The sequence below is a fragment of the Cyprinus carpio genome, chromosome A25, assembly GCF_018340385.1.
Source record: "Cyprinus carpio isolate SPL01 chromosome A25, ASM1834038v1, whole genome shotgun sequence".
NCBI classification, from domain to species: Eukaryota; Metazoa; Chordata; class Actinopteri; order Cypriniformes; family Cyprinidae; genus Cyprinus; species Cyprinus carpio.
Window position 1 is genome coordinate 21392299 of NC_056596.1, and position 22152 is coordinate 21414450.

Here is a 22152-nt window from a genome sequence, read left to right on the forward strand (position 1 = left end):
GCAGTTGTGAAGTTCTTGGCGCTTCAAATGCTCCACTATCTTACAGACCTGTCACGTCTGTGATCATGAAGTCATTTGAGAGCTGGTCTTGGCTTATCTAAAAGACATCACTGGACCCTTGGCGGGTCCTCTTCAATTTGCCTACAGTGCAAAGGTCTGTTGATGATGCAGTCAACATGGGACTGATTATGTTCTGCAATATCTTGATAGACCTGGGAATAACACAAGGATTTTATTTGTGGACTTCAGTTTGGGCCCTTTAATACCATCTACCTGACCTTCTCTCAGCCAAACTGACCCAGCTCTCCGGGCCCACCCCAATCGTAAGTGGATCACCCGTTTCCTGACAGATAGGCAGCAGGTAGTGAGGCTGGGTGAACTCACATCCAGGATCACACGATCAGCAATGGCACCCCAGGGATGTGTGCTCTCCCCACTGCTCTTCTCCTTGTATACAAATGAATGCACTGCAAAAGATCCATCTGTCAGCTCCTGAAATTTAAAGATGACACTACCATCATCTGCCTCATACACAACGGAGACGAGTCTGCTTACAGACAGGAGGTTAGAGAGTGGCTCTCGTGCAGTCTTAACAACCAGGAGCTAAACCCACTTCAAAACAGTGGAAATGATGGGACTTTAGGAAAAAAACCCCCCAGAGCTCCCCACATCACCATCATGGACGCACTGTGGCTCCCAGTAGAGCCATTCAGGCTCCCGGGCACCACCATCTCTCAGGACTGAAGTGGGCCCATAGACTCCATTGCTAAAAAGGCCCAGCAGAGGTTGTTTTTCCTTTTGTTAACTGAGGAATTTTAAACCCTGCCACAGGGGGCTGTGAAACAGGCCATTGTTGGCGCGTTTGCTATTTGAGGAACAGAAAATTGACTGTGCCATAGCCCAATTCAACTAGTCTGAAGTCTAAAGTCAGTTTTGTTTTATTTATTTATTTATTGTTTTTTAAAAGAGCTTTTGAACAAAAAACAATATTTTGTTTTTGTTTTTTGTTATGTTTGCAGGTTAGTAGAAAATGCCCCTCTAGGCGGGTCCAAACTCGCGTTCACTTTGCTTATTAAACACAGGGCAGCAGCACACAAACATTTTCTACCCGGCCAGTGTAAACTCTGACAGTAATAATCTCCTGTATCTTCAGTCTGGACTCCACTGATGGTCAGAGTGAAATCACTGTTAGATCCACTGCCACTGAATCTAGATGGAGTTCCAGTGTAACGGCTTGTTGCAGTATATATGAGGAGTTTAGGAGCTTCTCCAGGTTTCTGTAAAAACCAGGCTTAACAATTACCATTATACACTGAACTGCTGGTTTTACAGTTTATTCTGACTTCTTGTCCTGGTTGAGCTGCTGTTATTGATGGAGTCTGAGTTACAGTGTACTGTCCTCTACACTCTAAAAGAAAGGAACAAAAAATAAAATTATGAAATTGTATATGATTAATATTTTACACTTAAAAAAATAAAGAATCAAAGAATAAATAACACAATAAAATAATATAAATTTTATTGTACAAACCTTGAGCAAACAGTGTGAGAGTCCAGATGAGGATGATGATGTTGTACATTGTTGTTGTTTTGTTTTGTGTGATGATGAAGATTGTGTTCTGTTCTGCTCTCAGTCATGAAGTGTTAAACTCACAGCACTATAAACACTCTCAGAGCACTGAAGCATGTGCTGATGATGCAAAGAAGTGGGCAGGATTTACAACAGACTGAGCTGCTAACAAACTATTATACAGTACTGTATATGTACAATTCTTAGTTCTTACCCATGGTCATAAGCTTTATACATTTGACAACATTTACTTTATATATTTAGTTGACAACTTTGACCTAAATGTTAAAAAACATTAGAAATATATTGGCTGAGCAGAATAGGAGGGTTGTAACACAACTTTCTCCGTTTGCTTCAACAGAATCTACAAAGACTGAACAAAATGACAGTACAGTTTATAAGCTGACAATTGACACAACAATTAAAATGACTAGCATGTACGCATGCACACACGCGCGCGCGCACACACACACACACACACACACACACACACACACAAAGCGTGCGCACGCACACACACTTTGTAACGAGGCATCACTCGAAGTGGGATCCATAAGCAGGCTTTATTAGAATTGTGGTCAAACACCAGCAAACACAGTGACAGAGGGCAAACACAATCGTCGTCAGTAAACAGGCTTAAATTTGGGCCAGGCAGCCAGGGAGGTCACAACAGGCAGGCTACACAAAGAAAACTGCTCAGAAATGCAAACCACAGTAATACAAGACTTCACAATGAGATGGTAGGAACAGACTGCTTATAAAGGCCAGCTAATGGGCTACAGCTGGGCTGGGTGATCAGTCCTAGATACGGGGCTGATGGGAAATGTAGTGTGAGAGTGTAAGAGTCAATATTCGTTTGAGGGAGTCCTCTGATGATCAGAAGAGTGAACCACGGAGTTTGACACTGTGACACACACACTGTCCATCATGTAATTTAATTGTTTTTAATGGACTATTCTGATGATGTCTTTCATACTTTTCTGGACCTTGACAGCGTAAGTTATTAGGCAGTCAATGTATCCAAAATATCTTAAATTGTGCTTTTACGGGTTTTGAACAACATGGGGGTTTGAACAACAGATTTTCAATAGGGGGCTCCCCATTACCTAAACAGCCCATCCCCCAATGTATATATCATACACTGATGTCTTACTGTAAAGCAATGTTATTTTAGTATCAGTGAGGTTCTGTCATGGTTTTTGTTAAATTATTATTTTTTATATATATATATATATATATGCTGTCATTTTCACTGTTTACTTTATTTTTTTTTTAAATGTATATATAGTTATTAATCTTTATTTCAGTTTTAGTTATTTTAGAACATCAAGATAAACTTAGTTTAAAATTAGTAATGTTGCCTTGTCGACTAAAATAAGTTTAAGCTTTTATTTTCATTTAATATATTAATTCATTTAATATCTATTCTATTTCAAGAAACTGAAATGTTTAAACTTTACAGTTTAACTTTACAGTTAACTATATATATGTCATGTTTTTGTCCAGATTAAAACCCTCAAAAAATGCATAATTGTAAACAAATGTTTGAATAAAAAATATGGTATATGTAAGTAAGTATTTGGTGTTATTTGAAAAACACCAAAGTGATTAAAAATTGTGAATGGGTGTTTGAAAATATTAAAATATTTTCTGTATGACTTCCTTTGAGCTCCGTGATGTGTCAGAAACAGAAAGGTGCGCTTGTGCAGCGCTGCTTTGTGTACGGGGGTAACCATGGTAATGGCTGTGTTTCCTGTCAGAGAGTGAACTTGCATCTTTATTCAGCCGGCTGCTGCTCTTGTTCAGATCAATGAGAAAATCTGACCGAACCTTCACGCACCAAACTTGCAGCGTTGTAAAACTTAACTGGTCGATGGGAAACAAGCTCTAAAAAATCTAAACCATCATGGATAATAAGATATTTATTTAAGAATTATTCGCGTATTTTGAAGTGCCCACAGTAACAGTACCATTCTTGTTCATTACTGTACGAATGACAGTCGTTACATTGGCATTTTAACAATATACTTTCAAAATCCATCACATCACTTTACCTTGCTCACTTTCTTTCCTCTTTTTCCTCCTCTCTGCACTAGACTGATAGTGCCACCTCTTCATTTTCAAATATTAACACGTGACTGACACAAGCAAACTTTATCAAAACTATTATTACCAAGCATTACTGACTGAACCCTGACAAGTGGCCCCCTGGTGGCCACGGGGCCCAATGCAACCACATATTTCGCATATTATGTAGGGCCAGCGCTGGTTCCAGATGTTACAGCAAAAGGGATGCACAAATCCCAGGTCCCCCTATTAACCTGCCATACATTTATTATATGTTTGCGGTATTGTTCTCTTTGTATCACATGCTGACACAAAACATTTAGAATGTGTCTCATGACAAAACATTTTTGATTCCAATTTACAGCTTTAATAATGTTGATGTTTTGCCATACAGATTTTGTTTGCTACATATTTACAATATAATAACTGTAAGTTCACTGAAATTAAACAGTTTTTAGGTAGAAACTAACCTGCACACTCTGGCAAAATACTAGAACATGCAAGCAAAGACTAACAACATGATACAAATGCCTACAGAGAAATCCTAGAACACAAACACATCGGGTGTGTCTCAATCAGCTCCCTAGATCAGGGAGTTGGCCATTTTAAGGGCTGTTTCAATCACAAATTCCTTCCAGTGCACTGAAACATTTGTTCCCTAAAACGTCCCACAATGCACTGTGAAAACCAGGGAGCATCGATGCTCACTATGTTCCCTCAAGTCAACTCAATACACATTGTGACACACAACTGACATAGTTTGCAAAAACAAACTAGATGAGTAATGTTTGAAGACAAACTTTAAGTTGGCTTGAAAAAGTCTAGCTAGAAAGTTTGAAGTAGTTTTAAAAGCTTGCAAAGTTTTTAGTTTGGAGTAGTTTAAAAGTTAAAATAGTTTCAAAGATTAAAGTTTGAATTTTTGAAGGCAATACAGTCTATCAGAAAAACAGATATAAAAACAGGTATAAAACACATTGCTAGGGTACCTGGGGTGGTGGCTAGGCTGTTTCTAGCATGACTAGCATGTTGCTTACATATTTTTAGCATGATTAGTATGTTACTAGCATGTTGCTAGCATGAAAAGCATGTTGCTAGCATAATTAGCAGGTTACTACCATGTTGCTAGCATGATTAGAATGTTACTAGCATGGTGTTAAATTTTGTTAGCATGGTTTGTAAGTTACTAGCATGTTTATAGCATGATTAGCAAGTTACTAGTATGTTGTTAGCATAATTAGCAAGTTTACTAACATTTTGCTATAATGATTCTAGCATGATTAGCAAGTTACTAGCATGGTGTTAACATTTCCCTAACATGATTAGCAAGTTGCTAACATGGTGTTAACATTTCCCTAACATGATTAGCAAGTTACTAGCATGTTATTAGCATGATTAGCATGTTACTAACATGGTGTTAACATTTTGTTAGCATGATTAACAAGTTACTATCATATTTCTAGCATGATTAGCATGTTACTAGCATGTTGTTAGCATGATTAGCAAGTTACTAGCATGTTGTTAACATGATTAGCAAGTTACTTGCATGTTACTAGCATGATTCTAGCATGATTAGCATGTTACCAGCATGATGCTAGTCATGTTTTAAGCACGATTAGCAAGTTAATAGCATGTTGCTAGCATGATTCTAGCATGATTAACACGTTACTAGCATGATGGTAGCATGTTTCTAACATGTTTAGCAAGTTGCTAGCATGTTACCACCATGGTGTTAACATTTTGTTAGCATGGTTAACAAGTTTAATAGCATTTTGCTAGCATAGTTCTAGAATGACTAGCATTTGACTACCATGCTTCTAGCATGATTAGCTTGTTACCAGCATGATGCTAGCATGATAAACATTTTACAAGCATGATTCTAATATGATTAACATGTTAATAGCATGATGCTAGCATATTTCTAACATGTTTACCAAGTTGCTAACATTTTGTTACCATGTTTAACAAGTTGCTAGTGTAGCAGAGTGAGGTATAGACCCAGTATGATTGACCTGCATTACCCAAACAGGTGAACCTATCAGTGTTCATACTTAATCATAATTGGTCAGTTGGGTAAGATTCATGAGCCAATTAGTGCGTGTGGGAAAAGTGTTTAGTTTCTTGGGATACATCATCCTTGGTACCGCCCCTTTTGTGACATGTGGCACTCTGAATGAGTGCTAGCAGTTGGGTTATCCTCCTGTCTGCCATGTGCTGCCTGTCGGTCAGTTTTCAGATATGGGCCTGCACGTAGCTGTAATACTGCGTGGTGAGTGACCATGTGTATTGCAGCATTGTACTGTTTCCTTGGTTTGATTGCACGTCCAGGTGTTTCCAATGATCTTAATTGAAGCCTAATGAACATCAAGTAATTGACTGCACTTCTGCTATGCTCTGCTTTGTTTTGTTATAGTTTTGTCTGGAATTCATCTGGGTCCGTCTGTTATATTGTGTTGTATTGTTTGATGCGTGGATTTAGGTGGGAGGGGCTGGCCATGGTACCTTGTACTGCGTGTCCACATGGAGTGATGTGTTTAATACTTGATTTTTCACAAGAGTGTGTGTCATGGGTATTGAGTGTGGGGTAGAAATCTTTGCTGGCCACCTCCCTCTTTATTTTGTTATCTTATTGTATTGTACTTATTGTTTTGTATGTTACTGGTAAAGAGTTTTTATTGAGACCTTGTGTGAAGTGTTGTATGTTTTTAATTGTATGTTAATAAAGTGATTTGTTTTATATCTGTATATCTGTATGCTCACCCTGCCTTTGGCAACGAACCTGTGTCCCTTTGCTTAGAACTGTTATGTCCCGGTGTATTCCGGGTGGTGTAGTCGACTAAAGGATTTCTCTTATTGGTAACTTTCACACGCCTGAACGCTCCCTGCCACACTAGCATGTTGCTAGCATAATTCTAGCATGATTAGCATGTTGCTAGCATGTTTATAAAATGATTAGCAAGTGACTAGCATTTTGTTAGCATATTTCTAGCATGATTACAAGTTACACGCATGTTGCTTACATGATTCTAGCATTATTAGCATGTTACTAGCATGATGCTAGCATGTTTACTAAGTTGCTAGCATGTTTCTAGGATGGTTAGCATTTTACTAGTATGGTATTAGCCTTTTTAACATGATTAGCAAGTTACTAGCATGTTTCTAGTATGATTAACATGTTACTAGCATGTTGTTAGCATGCTTACCAAGTTACTAGCATTTTGTTAGCATGTTTCTCGCATGATAAGCAAGTTTCTAGCATTTTGTTAGCATGTTTATAGCATGATAAACAAGTTACTATCATGTTGTTAGCATGTTTATTTGGTAATCCAGCTAAAACCACTTGATTCAGTAAAAAAAAAAAAAGGCTAAGACAAAGTGGCCGAAACAAGTGTCCAAAACCACTTTAAAACTAGCTTGGGAGACCAGCCAAAGCAAACAATCAGCTTAGGCTGGTTTTAGCTGTTTCTTTTTCAGTGGGGAGTTGTTAAGCTTTGCTATAGCAATAGACAGCTTAAATACACCATACGTATCATTGTATAAAAGTTTTCACCCCCTCAATGAGTCTGTTGGATTTTAGGTGGTTTTGATTTTAGTTTATGGTCTCGGAAGAAGAAGAAGAAGAAGAAGAAGAAGAACTGGCATGATTAGAAATATTAGAAATGAGTGGAAGCTTGAATGAATTTAAATTGATTAGAAATAGTACATAGAAGGGAAGCTTGATTTGGGCTCAAGGGATTGTGGGAGTTTAGGTTTGAATTTGGAGTTTGAATAGTCTTGGCTTATTTGAACATTCAGTCAATGTAAGTGTAACAGGTCGGGAGGCCCAAGCTAGACTGCGCCCACCCCTAAACCAGGACCACCTCGAGGAGCGTATCAGAGGGAAGAGTCGGAGACAGAGAATAAATTTAACAAGTTTTATTTTGAAGTAAAAGCAAATTAAAAAGCAAATTAGGCCCCCGATAGATGGACAGATGGGTGGTCAAGTAGGTATTTCACAGGTGGGGATACAATCGGCAAGCCAGCAGTCTGGTAAGTCTCCTCTGATAATTAAATACTTCCAACCTTCCTTCCCTTTTTCACAGATGCAGAATTTGGGACGGATGGATATCGGTCAGGTCTGTACACGGCAGATACACAGCCTTGAAGTGGGGATGTGTTTGGCAAGTGAGGGGTCCGGTAAGTCTCCTCCGGTAAGTATGTAATTCCAGCCTTCCTTCCTTCTTCCACAGGTACGGCATTTGAGGTGAATGATATCAGTCGAGTACGTATACGGCAGGTGCACGGTCTTACAGTAAGGTGGCTTCTCCTGACACCGTCAGAGTGGATATTCCAGACAAAACGTGCCAGCCTCACGTTCGTGACAAATGACAGTCACCTCTCTCAGCACAGGTGGGCCACAAGGATGCAACAAACTCGAGGTCAACAGGCTGTGCAGGGTTTCTACTGAGACAGACAGAATGAATGCTTCAGACAAAGTATACAGTTCACATGCGTTGGAAGGAACGAACACTTCTCACAATACAGATGAATGGCAGGGATACAGCGGACTCTGAGTCAACGGGCTGAACGGGGCTTCTTCTGAGACAGACAGAATGGATGTTTCAGGCAAGTATACAGTTCACATGCATTGGAAGGAGCAAACACTTCTCACCATACAGTTGAATGGCAGGGATACAGCAGACTCGAAGTCAACAGGCTGAATGGGGCTTCTTCTGAGACAGACAGAATGGATGTTTCAGGCAAGTATACAGTTCACATGCATTGGACGGAACGAACACTTCTCACAATACAGTTGAATGGCAGGGATACAGCAGACTCAAAGTCAACAGGTTGCACAGGGCTTTTCTGAGGCAGATAGTAAATATTTCAACAGGGCATCTCCTCTCCTATTAGCACAACAGAGGGGTTAATTCACATCCCAGATGATAATTCCTCAACATCCAGACAGTTGGAACAGATCAGTGTCACCGAACTCTTACTATTGACAGTCAGCCCCCATAACACATGGAGAGTGCATGGCAAAAAGGAATGTAGCTTACACACACATGACAATTCCACTTCAAGCATATAATGTGGGGGAAAACATCAATTTTAGGCACTGCAAACTCACTTCATGAAGTGCAATTTAAAGCCAGCACTCACATTCGGGTTTCTGTCCGAGGGGAAGGGGGCCGCGATCCTCACTGCCACTGAGGATGTTCTGAGATGTTTTTCTTCACAGTCACAGGCAGAGTTCACATCACCATTTATAAAGGAGGGAGAGGTAAGAGATCGGTAGCCTGACTTCGTCATACTCATATTCTAGGGAGAATGTGAGTCTGATACTGCTCCATTGCACTTGAATTATGGGGCGTGTCTTAACCGAACCAGTAAAAAAAAAAAAACTCTGCGCTCAATTGGATAGACCTACAACCAATCAGAGCAACGCAGTAAGTGACGTTAGGTACAATATATTTTTTACAACATTTGCTTCATGTCACTATGTTATGAGTTACTTTCTAAGTCAGACAGTCAGATTAAATCTTACCATTTGTAAATGAGATGAACTTCATCCACGACGATACCCATTACGTTGGCTTGAAAAACATCGGAGCCAGCTGATAAATTAAACTTTTGCCGAATCCCGTTGGAAGGACGGCAAACACATCTTTCCCATCGACAAATGCCTTGATTGCGGGTTCTTTGTTCGTCTTTTAAAATTAATGCGCTGTCGATTTCTTTTATTGCAGACGTGATAGCGGAATCTAAACATCTTACTTCTCCAGCTGCAGTCATCGTTGGTGAAAACCAATTCAACCCAAGCGCTCTTTGATGACTTGGGTGGTTACGTAACCGCAGATAGTCTGTCCATCATCGATTAAAGCCCGCCCTGGCAATTTGATTGGCTCGGCCTTCTGGGAGCCGAGCATAATTACTCCTCAATGGATCGAGTCCAGACCGAACTTCCCGTCCAAAAAATGTTGTGGGCGGGGTTCGGGCTGGCACCCAGGCTAAGAGATCGGTAATGAATCAGTACAATCCACTCAGTGATATTTATGATCGTGATCCAAAAACTCCAAACCACATCCAATTCAGTGTCAAACGTGTGCAATTACAAGACTCAGTTCTCAGTTACTTAGCTCCTCTCCAATGCAAACAGGGTATTTCACTCTCCTTCTGTTGTCCTCGAATCCCTCATCAAAGCAACACTTTCCTCTTCATTCATCCGTTCTCCAGTAACTATTACCACCCAATAAAACGACTTTTCACAAGGGAGAAAAACCACCCTGACCACCTCTCTCTCTTGCTTTTTATCCTCTCCACTGTTGATGAGGCCTCACGCAAACTCTGAGTAAATCCCCCACACCTGTTGCCAATCCGTCATTTGGGGTTGTCACAGCAACAAAGGCACACACAGGCCTGGGAACAGGGTTACACTCAAAGCGTTCCACCGGGAACACTGCTTCAGCGGGAATAAGTTCCACATGCCATTTGTCCACACCGTGACATACCCCCCCGCCAAACCGTTCTAGTCCCGAGAACAGTCTCCAGACACCCAGTCTCCAAACCTAGCTGGAGGCTGACCTCGATTCTCTCGCTGGGACCGTCGAGGTGGGGAAATGGGTGCTTCAGGTCGTAGCCCTAGGCCTAGGCCTCCTGGAATCACCGCCCATCCTACCAGCGGGGGCATCCCGGACGTTTCAACCGGTGGATTCTCTACAACACATTTTGGGTAGTTTGGGCAAGGGCGGATCAAATTTCGATGTAACACCCGTTCGGGGCCCGCCTTTCCTTCTGGCCGCAATGCATATACGGGTTGGTCTGGGTGTGGCTGTCACTGAACGACAAACGGCTGAGCCTCCCATCGGTCACTCAATTTTCCCTTCCCTTGTCGGCGATTATCCCGCACCAGCACTCTCTCCCCTGGCAGTAACGGTGCCTCTTGAGCCGTCCGGTCATACAACCTCTTGTTCTTCAACGCTGCTCGGTTAATCCGGCCCGAGACTCGTTCGTACGCCGACTGGAGGCGTTGATGATGTCCCATCACCCAATCTGTCAAACTACTTCCCTCTTCCCCTGCAGTGGTCCCCAGAAGCATATCCATCGGAAGTCTCACATGTCTGCCGAACATCAGGTAGGTGGGGGCGTAACCAGTGGTACTGTGCACACTGTTGTTATAGGCCTGTACCATCGCCGGAAGCCTGTCGACCCAATGGCCTTGCTGTTCCTCCTCCCAGCCCGACCCCCCGCCCCCTGCGAATTGTTAAATGCCCGCCCCCCGGTTCTGGGTCCCCAGTCACCTCAGTTGGAATGGCCCCAAGCACTATTGTTATTTTATTGTATTTACACGTGTATTGCCATTATTATAGGTATTTTTTTTTTTTTTTGTTTTTTTTTACAATTTTGCTCTTATAATAACTTTGCTTTATAATGAAAAGTATTTTTAGGAATTTTAAGTGATGTTTGTAAACCACCAACATGCTTCTACTCTTTCCGCTTCCCCAATATGGCTTCTCCAGTGTTAACCTTAGGTAAACGCGTGACCTTCCACAAAAAAAAACCTGTCCACCGGAGGAGGCCCCCCTGCCCTGACCATTTTATATGCTCCTCCATAATCAGACCGAACCCAGTTTAGTCTTGACAAGTTCTACTAATGAGCCGAATGAGTGGAACAGGTGTGTTTAGATAGAGAGATACAAAAAGTGCAGGGAGGGGGTCCTCCAGGAAGGTGGACAGCACTGGACCTAGACGAAGAAGCAAATGGGCCGTTCACATCGGAACACAACACCATCCTCAGAGGTTGCCGGTGGTCGCAGTGCTGCTAGCGTTAAATAAGTACATGGAGGAAGCTGACCACCTCCACACAAAGATGCTCGGAACAAACGTCGTGTGCACCGTTAAACACGGAAAGTGGTACCATAACAATGTTTCCAGCACTTCCTGGACATTGCGTGGGCCAACTGCTTTAATTTAAGAGCTGGTGTCTATCCACCATGACAAGCACAATGAACGACACGGCAAAACTTTCAGGAGATGCTAGCTGCTTAGCTCACAGGGCAAAGGAAGTCCCCCCCTGGATGGCAGCTCGAGGAGAGAGAGGCGATCATCTGCCTGTTCCTGTGAGTGAAACTCAAGACCTTTTTACAACAGTTGCATACGATGCAAAAGGAGCACCACATGGAAGTGGCCAGGAATGTGGGTCTATGCTTTGCAGTTAGACAGGAACTGCTTCAGAGAGCACCACATTTAAATTACTGGATGGAAGGAATCCAAAATCGTCTGGATAACTGGGGTAAAAAAACAGAAGGCCTCCTGAGTGAAAACTGTGCAAATCGAGTGGTGTCCCAAACGACTTGTAGATAGGTATTATAGTTTCCTTTTTCCATATAGAGTCATTAGATTATTTCACTTCATAAGTTTGTCAGATTTTAATTTAAAATTAACTAAAACCAGTAAAAATTTGGTCACTTTTTTTGCTAATTACAATTATATTTCCTAAAATACACAACACACAATATTGTTAGCACTAACTGTTTAATTGGCCTGAAAGCCAATACATTTTCCAAAAAAAAAAAAAAAACAAAAAAAAATGACACCACTGCCCTTGAAGATACCACATTGTGTTAATAATGTTTATACTTAAAAAAAAGAATGATACCCGCCTATTTAGCTTTGGGTTCTAAGGGTTAAAGTTCATGGTATATTATAGTGAATTCCTTCTCAGCTCTTCCCAGATAATTCTGTGTGTGATTTAACTGGGTATACGGTTTAATAAGCAGAACGTTTTGATCAAGGTCCCTTTGTGTCCTTACATTGTGTTGCAAAAGCTTGAACGTTCATTTTCATATTCATGTCATTTTTACAATTATGCCATCATTGATAACAACACTGTTTTAATCAGGTATTCCAAAGGACCAAGTCACTACTTTAGTGGTGTGGAGCCACACAGCAGATGATGAAGTCATGAAGAAGCTAATGCTTAGTTTAATGATGGCTACTGGATTTGGATTTTAACCCAGAAAATGCACGTAATATGTGCTGTGATGTGTCCAATGTTGGGGTCTGGTCACCACTTAGTTGAGGGGCCACAAAAACATGATGAAGTCACATGATGAAGTAATAAATCATAAATCACGACGATGTACTAACCTTACTTAAGGCGTCTTAATTAAGGTGTTGTTCATCCATGAAGTCATGAATGAAAGATATGAGCTCATGTTAGTTCCTGAATAATTCATGAAGATATTAATGCATGACGTAATGCATAATGCACACATTAATTTATGCATTAATTCATGGTATTTTCATAATTTATAATAAATACTTTGTGTACCCTTACCGTAAAGTGTTACCAAAGTTTTAGAGTGTTTTGCTGTTTTCTTTTCATCCTGCCACACTATCACAGATCAGGTGCAGAGTTGCAGATACTTTTTTTTCAGCACGGCTGTGATTTACCAAAGACACCAATCTCAGTAGTCGTTGTATTTTAATTTTTTTTTTCTTTTTGTTGTTGTTTTCATGATGTATTGTGGTAGAAGGAAGTATTATGAATAATTATTATGAAAAATCATAAATTGTTATTTTTAAAGAAAAAAAAAAAAAAACTACATACTACTGTAAATCTATTTACTCTATTAATAAATAAAATGAGCACATTTACTTATTATTTAAACTTGCTAAACATTGTCATTGTGTTGTTTGTCATCCTCTGATCAGCAGCGTGCAGTATCTCTCAGCTGTATCAGTGCAGTCACTGTGACTCTGACTGACGAGGTTTTTGTACGACTCCTTTATCACTGTGTGAACACAGATTTACTGTTGATATAGTGGTAACTCCCTGACAGTAATAATCTCCTGTATCTTCAGTCCTGGACTCCACTGATTGGTCAGAGTGAAATCACTGTTAGATCCACTGCACTGAATCTAGATGGAGTTCCAGTGTAACGGCTTGTTTGCATAATATATGAGGAGTTTAGGAGCTTCTCCAGGTTTCTGTAAATACCAGCTCATCCTTGACCATAACTATCACTGTAGACATACTGCTGGTTTTACAGTTTATTTTGACTTCCTTGTCTGGTTGAGCTGCCTGTTATTTGATGGACTCTGAGTTACAGTGACTGTCCTCTACACTTCTGAAAGAAAAAACAAAGTATAAGATTTAAAAATGATGTATAGATCACATTTTAAAATAATTAATTGTCCCTATGAAAGTTTTGCTACAAACCTTGAGCAAAACATGTGTGAGAGTTCCAGATGAGGATGATGATGTTGTTCATTGTTGTTGTTTTTGTCACAGGTCGGGAGGCCCAAGCGAGACTGCGCCCACCCCTAAACCAGGACCACCTCGAGGAGCGTATCAGAGGGAAGAGTCGGAGGAGACAGATTTAACAAGTTTTATTTGAAGTAAAACACGTTTTAATTTTGAAGTAAAAGCAACTTTTGAAAATCCTAATCTAAATCTTCTTCTTTGTTGCCCTCACCCCCCCCCCATCGAAGGTGAACAGTGCAGCGACCGGGGACTCTCCCGCCCTCTTCCTCTGTGCGGGCCCGCAATAGATGACAGATGTGGTGGTCAAGTAGGTATTTCACCGGTGGGGATACGATCGGCATCAGCCAGCAGTCTGGTAGTCCTCCTCTGATAATTAAATACTTCCAACCTTCCTTCCCTTTTTCACAGATGCAGAATTTGGGACGGATGGATATCGGTCAGGTCCGTACACGGCAGAGACACAGCCTTGAAGTGGGGATGTGTTTTGCCAAGTGAGGGGTCCGTAAGTCTCCTCCGGTAAGTATGTAATTCCAGCCTTCAGTCCTTCTTCCACAGGTACGGAATTTGAGGTGAATGATATCAGTCGAGTACGTATACGGCAGGGGCACGGTCTTACAGTAAGGTGGCTTCTCCTGACACCGTCAGAGTGGATATTCCAGACAAAACGTGCCAGCCTCACGTTTGTGACAAAGGACAGTCACCTCTCTCAGCACAGGTGGGCCACAATGATGCAACAAACTCGAGGTCAACAGGCTGTGCAGGGTTTCTACTGAGACAGACAGAATGAATGCTCCAGACAAAGTATACAGTTCACATGCGTTGGAAGGAACGAACACTTCTCACAATACAGATGAATGGCAGGGATACAGCGACTCGGAGTCAACGGGCAGACTCAAAGTCAACAGGTTTGCACAAGGGCTTGTTCTGAGGCAGATAGTAAATATTTCACAGGCATCTCTTCTCCTATTAGCCACCAGGGGCCGCGATCCTCACTGCCACTGAGGATGTTCTGAGATGTTTTTCTTCACAGTCACAGGCAGAGTTCACATCACCATTTATAAAGGAGGGAGAGGTAAGAGATAGGTAATGAATCAGTACAATCCACTCAGTGATATTTATGATCGTGATCCAAACACGCCAACCACATCCAATTCAGTGTCAAACGTGTGCAATTACAAGACTCAGTTCTCAGTTACTTAGCTCCTCTCCAATGCAAACAGGGTATTTCACTCTCCTTCTGTTGTCCTCGAATCCCTCATCAAAGCAACACTTTCCTCTTTATTCACCCGTCCTCCAGTAACTATTACCACCCAATAAAATGACTTTTCACAAGAGAGAAAAACCATCCCGACCACCTCTCTCTCTTGCTTTTTATCCTCTCCACTGTTGATGAGGCCTCACGCAAACTCTGAGTAAATCCCCCACACCTGTTGCCAATCCGTCATTTGGGGTTGTCACAGCAACAAACGCACACACAGGCCTGGGAACAGGGTTACACTCAAAGCGTTCCCCCGGGAACACTGCTTCAGCGGGAATAAGTTCCACATGCCATTTGTCACACCGTGACATAAGTCTATTGGAATTTTGGTGGTTTTGATAGTCTGGTTTACGAAAACCATAAGCCAGATCAGTTAGAAAAGATATGATTGTGATTATGTTTATGAGCAGCTGCAGTGTCTCTCAGCTGTATCAGTGCAGTCACTGTGACTCTGACTGATGGAGGTTTTTGTATGACTCTTTATCACTGTGTGAACACATGTTTACTGTTGATCCAGTGGTAACTCTGACAGTAATAATCTCCTGTATCTTCAGTCTGGACTCCACTGATGGTCAGAGTGAAATCTCGTCCAGTATTCGCTGATCCACTGCCACTGAATCTAGATGAAGTCCCTGTCTGGAGGGTGTTTATATAATATATGAGAGGTTTATGAGCTTCTCCAGGTTTCTGCTGGTACCAGGCTAAGTAGTTGTAGCGTATCCCGATGTCAATCTGGCACTCTATTGTAGCTGTTTGACCTTGTTGGACATTTTTCACTTCAGGTTGAGTCAAAGTGACTCCTCTGGATGCTGAAGAAGAGAAAATAAAGTTAATTTGTTTGTAAATCACCATTATAGCAGAATATTAAAATGGTAAAAAAAAACAACAACAATAGCTTATTAAACATATCAAAAAGTAATATCACACCTTGAATAAAAACTGCAGTGGTCCAGATGAAGATGATGATGATGTTCATTGTTGTTGTTTTGTGTGATGATGAAGATTGTGTTCTGTTCTGCTTCTCAGTCATGAAGTGTTAAACTCACAGCACTATAAACACTCTCATGCAAAGTGTCTCTATGTAAATGTTCTTCATACACAGAACAGGCAGCTGTCAGTCTCAGACCTCAGATGAATTTTTCATGCATGTTCATGTTCTGCAAAACATTACAAGCTTTAATATTTTGTGATAAATATGAACTCTCTACAATGAATGTTTGATTATTTTACTGGGTTGATAAAATAACTAATATTTAAAGATCATCTGCTCTCAAAAGCATATAGATTAATACATGTGAACCAGTTTGACACGAGACTGAAAACTGAGGTCATATTCCTATTTATCGCTTATAATCAATTATTTTGTGTGCATCATCAGTTCACACTGAGACTCTCAGCAGTCAAACTGACCTCTGAATGTTTGAATCAACTGTTGACTCTGTGATGAGACGCAGTGAATGATTCATTCTGATGTGTGTCCTTCAGTGTCTCTGTCACTCACAGCTGATGAACTAAACCCATCCATGCAGAAGTTGTGTGTGAAAATCAGATGAGAGAATCAGATTAGCCAGACAATAAGTTACTGGTGAGACTCGATCATGAGTGTACTCAGTCTGTTATAATAATAGTACTTGTTAAGGACTGATGAAAAAAACTTACTCTAAATTTCTCAGAGATCCAGTCAAATCTAGACACCAAAATATTGTAAAGACAAGGCAAACTTTTGAAATTTGTTAACGTTGTGGAGGCACGTTTTGATGAACAAGGACAACACATTTTATTTTTCTTCTTGACAATTATGATTGTAATAAATATACATTATGATTATATATGCTATATTGTCACACCCTCTGCCACTTCTTAACTCCACCACCAGAGTCTAATTATTAGTCTAATTACTCAGTTATATATTTCATCAAAACCGGATAAAATTTCTAAACTATCCAAGTTGACAGAATGTGTTAAAGATTTATAACAATGGATGACCAGTAATTTGAGAGGTTATTACTTATTGGACCAAAATCCTGCACACAGAATCTCTTAGAATACAATTTGCAACTAGAAGGATGTACTGTTATGTCATGTAGTAGTACCTGGGATATCTAAGTCCACTAATGGAGGGAGAGCATTTTCTCATCTGGCTCCTAAACTCTGGAATAGTCTTCCTGATAATGTCCGGGGCTCAAACACACTCTCTCTGTTTAAATCTAGATTAAAGACACATCTCTTCAGCAAAGCATTGACATAATGAATCTCAATCTCACCCTTGTTCCCAGTTAGATCAGATAAAAGTCACAAACATATTTCTTTGCTTGAAAAGTTATTAATAGCTAATTCTTTTCCATTTGCCTTTCTGTTTCCATCTGGAGGTAACTACAGATTACGCCTGCTCCAGTGTTGATCCAGCCTCACAGACAGACTTCAGATGACCCAACACCTGTGAAGAGATGATACTGACCCCTGCAAGGACCCTAGATGACGCCAACTTGAATCGATATGCATAACTGCCAAAATTTCTTTATTGTAATTATTATGATCACACTTGTAATAATCGCTATAATGAGCTTCTGCCTGAAATTAATTAATGTTAGCAAACTGTATGATTCTATTATATTGAACTGTTAATTTGTGAAATGAACATTATTTGGACGCATTCACTTCTGATAACAAATCACTCTAAATTGAAATGTAGACACATGCATTTTCTGTAAAGCTGCTTTGAAACGATGTGTATTGTGAAAAGCGTTATAAAAATAAATTTGAAATTAATTGAATTAAATTAGACTGACCTATTTAACCCCTGACTGCTTGTTCAAGCAGTGTGAAGTATTGTTTGTTTCACACTGTACATGCTTGGATTTATGTCTGTTTTACACAGCCCATGCATGTTGTTTGTTTCTCTGCCTGTTTGCCTTGTGTTTGACCCTTGCCTGGTTTTGGCTACTCTCTTCTGCACATGGATTCAGACCCTCACTCTCTGCCTGATGCTTTACAATTATATCATATATGAAAAATTAATAGTCTCTGAAATGTTTGATACATTTTTTGATTTTGTTTTTAGTCGTCCTGCCATCAGCAGCTGCAGTATCTCTCAGCTGTATCAGTGCAGTCACTGTGACTCTGACTGACGGAGGTTTTTGTACGACTCTTTATCACTGTGTGAACACATCTTTACTGTTGATCACATGTGCACTCAGACAGTAATAATCTCCTGTCTCTTCAGTCTGGACTCCACTGATGGTCAGAGTGAAGTCAGTTCCATTATCAGCTCCATTTCCACTGAATCTAGATGGAGTTCCAGTATGAAGGGTTTTGATGTTGTGAACTAAAAGTTTAGGAGCTTCTCCAGGTTTCTGTAGGTACCAGGAGAGACAAGACTTACACCAACCGTCTGACTGACGTCCAATGGAGCTGCTGGTTTTACAGGTCAGAGTGACTGTATCTTTGTTCTGAACATGTTTCTCTGTTGGAGTCTGAATTACAGTCACCTGTCCTGCAGAACCTGAAGAACAATTAACAATTGATAAGACATTAAACTTCAGAAGGGAGTCAATAATAGAAATCTTTTGAATTTCAACTCCAAATAATCTAACTATAAAATATAAACAACAATGTCTTACATTGAAAATACATTCCCAAGATCGAGAAGAAGATGATGAATGTCATTGTAGTTATTGTGTCTGTTATGATAAACAGTGTTAAACTCACAGCTGTCACGGTTCCTCAGGCAGGAAGGGACGAGGAGACGCTGGAGAATACTTCAAAGGAGTTTTATTCAGGAAACAAGGAGACAACAAACACTGCAACATCGGGGATGACATTTAACAGCAGACAAAGAAACTTGGGTTGGGAAAACTATTTAAACACATGACTTGATGAGGGGAAGACTAGGAACACCTGGGATCAAATTAATAACTCAAACAATCAGGGAGCAGGAACACACACAAAACACAGGACAGAGTCTGACATGACGCCCCCCTCCGGAAGGCATGACCTCATGCCACATAACATCACAAGGGGAGGGGGGCTTGGGTGCTCTGGAGGCACCTAGGACACTCCCGTGACAGTGGGCCTCCAGAGAGGCACCTGCACAGGACGCCATGGCAGAGCTGGAGACCCGGGGGACCATGGCAGAGTAGCCTCCGAGGCCGCGGCTTGCCACATGAGCCGGCGGGCTTGGGTGAGCCGCGAACGGCGGAAGGCTTGACCTCGGCGTGGCCGGCTGATTGGGCTCGGGAACTGCCGGCTGAGGGGTTCCGGATCGGGAACGGAGGCTCTCCAGACACCGGATGACTGCCTCCTTCCAGTCAAGGTTGGTTGTGTCTGGGAGCTTCATGGGATGATGGTATGTTATCCCGATCCGGAACAGCGTCATGAGCTTTTCCCCCTCGATGGAGCTGGTGAGGGCAAGCGGCACGAATGCCTTCATGAAGGCGATGGGGTCTGGAATGTTCAAGGAAATGAACATTGCCCGTTCCTCCATTTCAGCATGGCGGAACGAGTGGGAAAACAAAACAAAACACTTTTTAACAGACAAAAAATAAACGGGGGGGGGGTACCGCTTAACTTTTCAGTCTGCTGTTCTGTCACGATTTCTCAGGCAGGAAGGGATGAGGAGACGCTGGAGAATACTTCGAAGGAGTTTTATTCAGGAAACCAAGGAGACAACAAACACTGGAACATTAGAGATGACATTTAACAGCAGACAAAGAAACTTGGGTTGGGAACACTATTTAAACACATGACTTGATGAGGGGAAGACTAGGAACACCTGGGATCAAATTAACTAATAACTCAAACAATCAGGGAGCAGGAACACACAAAACACGGGACAGAGTCTGACAACAGCACTATAAGCACACTCAGAGCACTGAAGCATGAGCTGACAATGCAAAAGATCTTTCACTATTTGAATAATTAACCTGAAGGCTGATTAAACATGGACAGACCTACTGATAAATGTATATATAAAAAAAAAAAAACATGAAAAAGACAATCAATAATGTGTTACAAAAAACAATATTACTTTTTTCTAAATAACTATATATATATATATATAATATATATATATATATATATATATATATATATATATATAATTATAAAACTTCCAATAAACTGCTTTAAATTAATAAACGTTCAGAATGTGTAGTTATCTATAAGAAAATACATAAAATGTAATTGTTCCAAAATGTGTAACTATCCAATATATATATATATATATATATATATATATATATATATATAATAAAATAATAATTATAATAATAAACTTTTTTTTTATACATATCGTATCAAACCAGCTTTACAAAAATAAATGATTCTACATTAAAATGAAGAGTAATGTGTTATCAGAGGTGACAAAGTAATGTCCATATATCAGGAATGTACAGTTCTCAGATAATACAAATCATGCAGTGAACATCACATATTTCAAGTATTGTTCTCATCCACTGCTGTCACTCAGTGTGGTCATAATGATAAATTACTTAAAGATAAATACTTTCAAACCCCAACTAAGCAATCCAGAAGGCGGCAGTGGCAAAAAAAAAAAAAACTCTGTCAATTGACTGAAGAAGAGAAAAAAAAGAAAAAAAAAATCTTGGGAGAAACCAGGCTTGGTTGGGAACCAGTTCTCCTCTGGCGTATGCAAACAAACATGGTCTGATAGTGGCTGCGTCCAAAACCGCATACTTCCCTACTATATAGTAGGCAAGAAGCAGTAAGTGAAGAATAAGTATGTCCGAATCCTTAGTATTCCTAATAGAGTAGGTGAGAATTACCTGCACGATGTACTAATTCTCGTGAGATTCAGATGTACGTATACTTAAGTTGCATCCAAATATGCCTACTTACATACTATATAGAAGGAGAAAACAGTACGTGAAGAGAGCAGTGTGTTCAAAACCTCAGTATTCATAAAAGAGTGGGAGAGAAATCCCTACTGCTTCAGCACAGATTCTGAAGTGTGCATCGATGGACACTTTTCTATCCCAGGAGGCCACAGGAGAGGATACGTCATCATCAAACATGATGGAGAACAGTGACGAGGGTGTTTCCAAATGTGAGCATTAGAAACCAAAATCACGGTTCCTTGTGTTAAAATCACATTTGTTGAGCAACTGCAGAGTAAATTGTTGAATTGTTGAAGGTGTAAAGATGCTTCAATATATAGTATATCTTAGATTATTCTGTAAAAACATGGTTTATTATGTATAGCAAACAGCAGAGCTCCAGTAAGCACACGTACATCTCCAAAGTTAATTTACATAAACCATATACATCAAGACGCTTACTAAATGTCTATTTAACATCTGACAGGAAAATCTTTCTTTCTTTCTTTCTTTCTTTCTTTATTTATTTAAAATATGAATAAAATAAAAAAATAAAAATAAAGTAAAATATGAACATACAACAATTGTGTTACCACATAAATGCAATATCAAAAATAAAATTACATGTGTTCGAAAGGAGCGGGCTGAAGCAAAAAGCTTGTTATTTTCCCACCCCTTATATAACCATACAAAATTCCATCATCTATGAATTATCCCACCACATACAACATATCCTTATTGCACAACAACCATTAAACAAATACATTAAATAAATAAAAAAATTACAAAAAATATCTTATAATCAATCTTTTAACCCACCCTCATTATTCTTGTTCCACCTCATAACCTTTTAGTAACTCAATTTTATACAACCTTTTAAACTGTTTAAAGTTTGTACAGTATTTTAACACCTGTTCCAACTTATTCCACAACCTCACCCCACATATAGTGATGCACATACTTTCAGAGTAGTTCTTATATTGAGCTTTTTAAAGTTTAATTCATCTCTCAAATTATACCCACCCTGCCTCTCCATAAACATTTTTTGTATATTTCCCGGAAGTAAATTATTTCTTGCTTTAAACATGACTTGTACCGTCTTAAATTTAACCAAATCAATAAACTTTAGTATATATGATTTCAAGAATAGTGAATTTGTGTGTTCAAGATATCCTAC

General features: G+C 40.1%; 1 gene segment (V, D, J or C); it reads right to left on the bottom strand.

The window, feature by feature from the left end:
- Positions 1-18107: 18107 nt before the first annotated feature.
- Positions 18108-18898, bottom strand: LOC122135737. The segment is given in 2 exon segments: positions 18108-18643; positions 18762-18898. Coding segments are annotated over 2 exon segments (396 nt in total).
- Positions 18899-22152: the final 3254 nt, after the last annotated feature.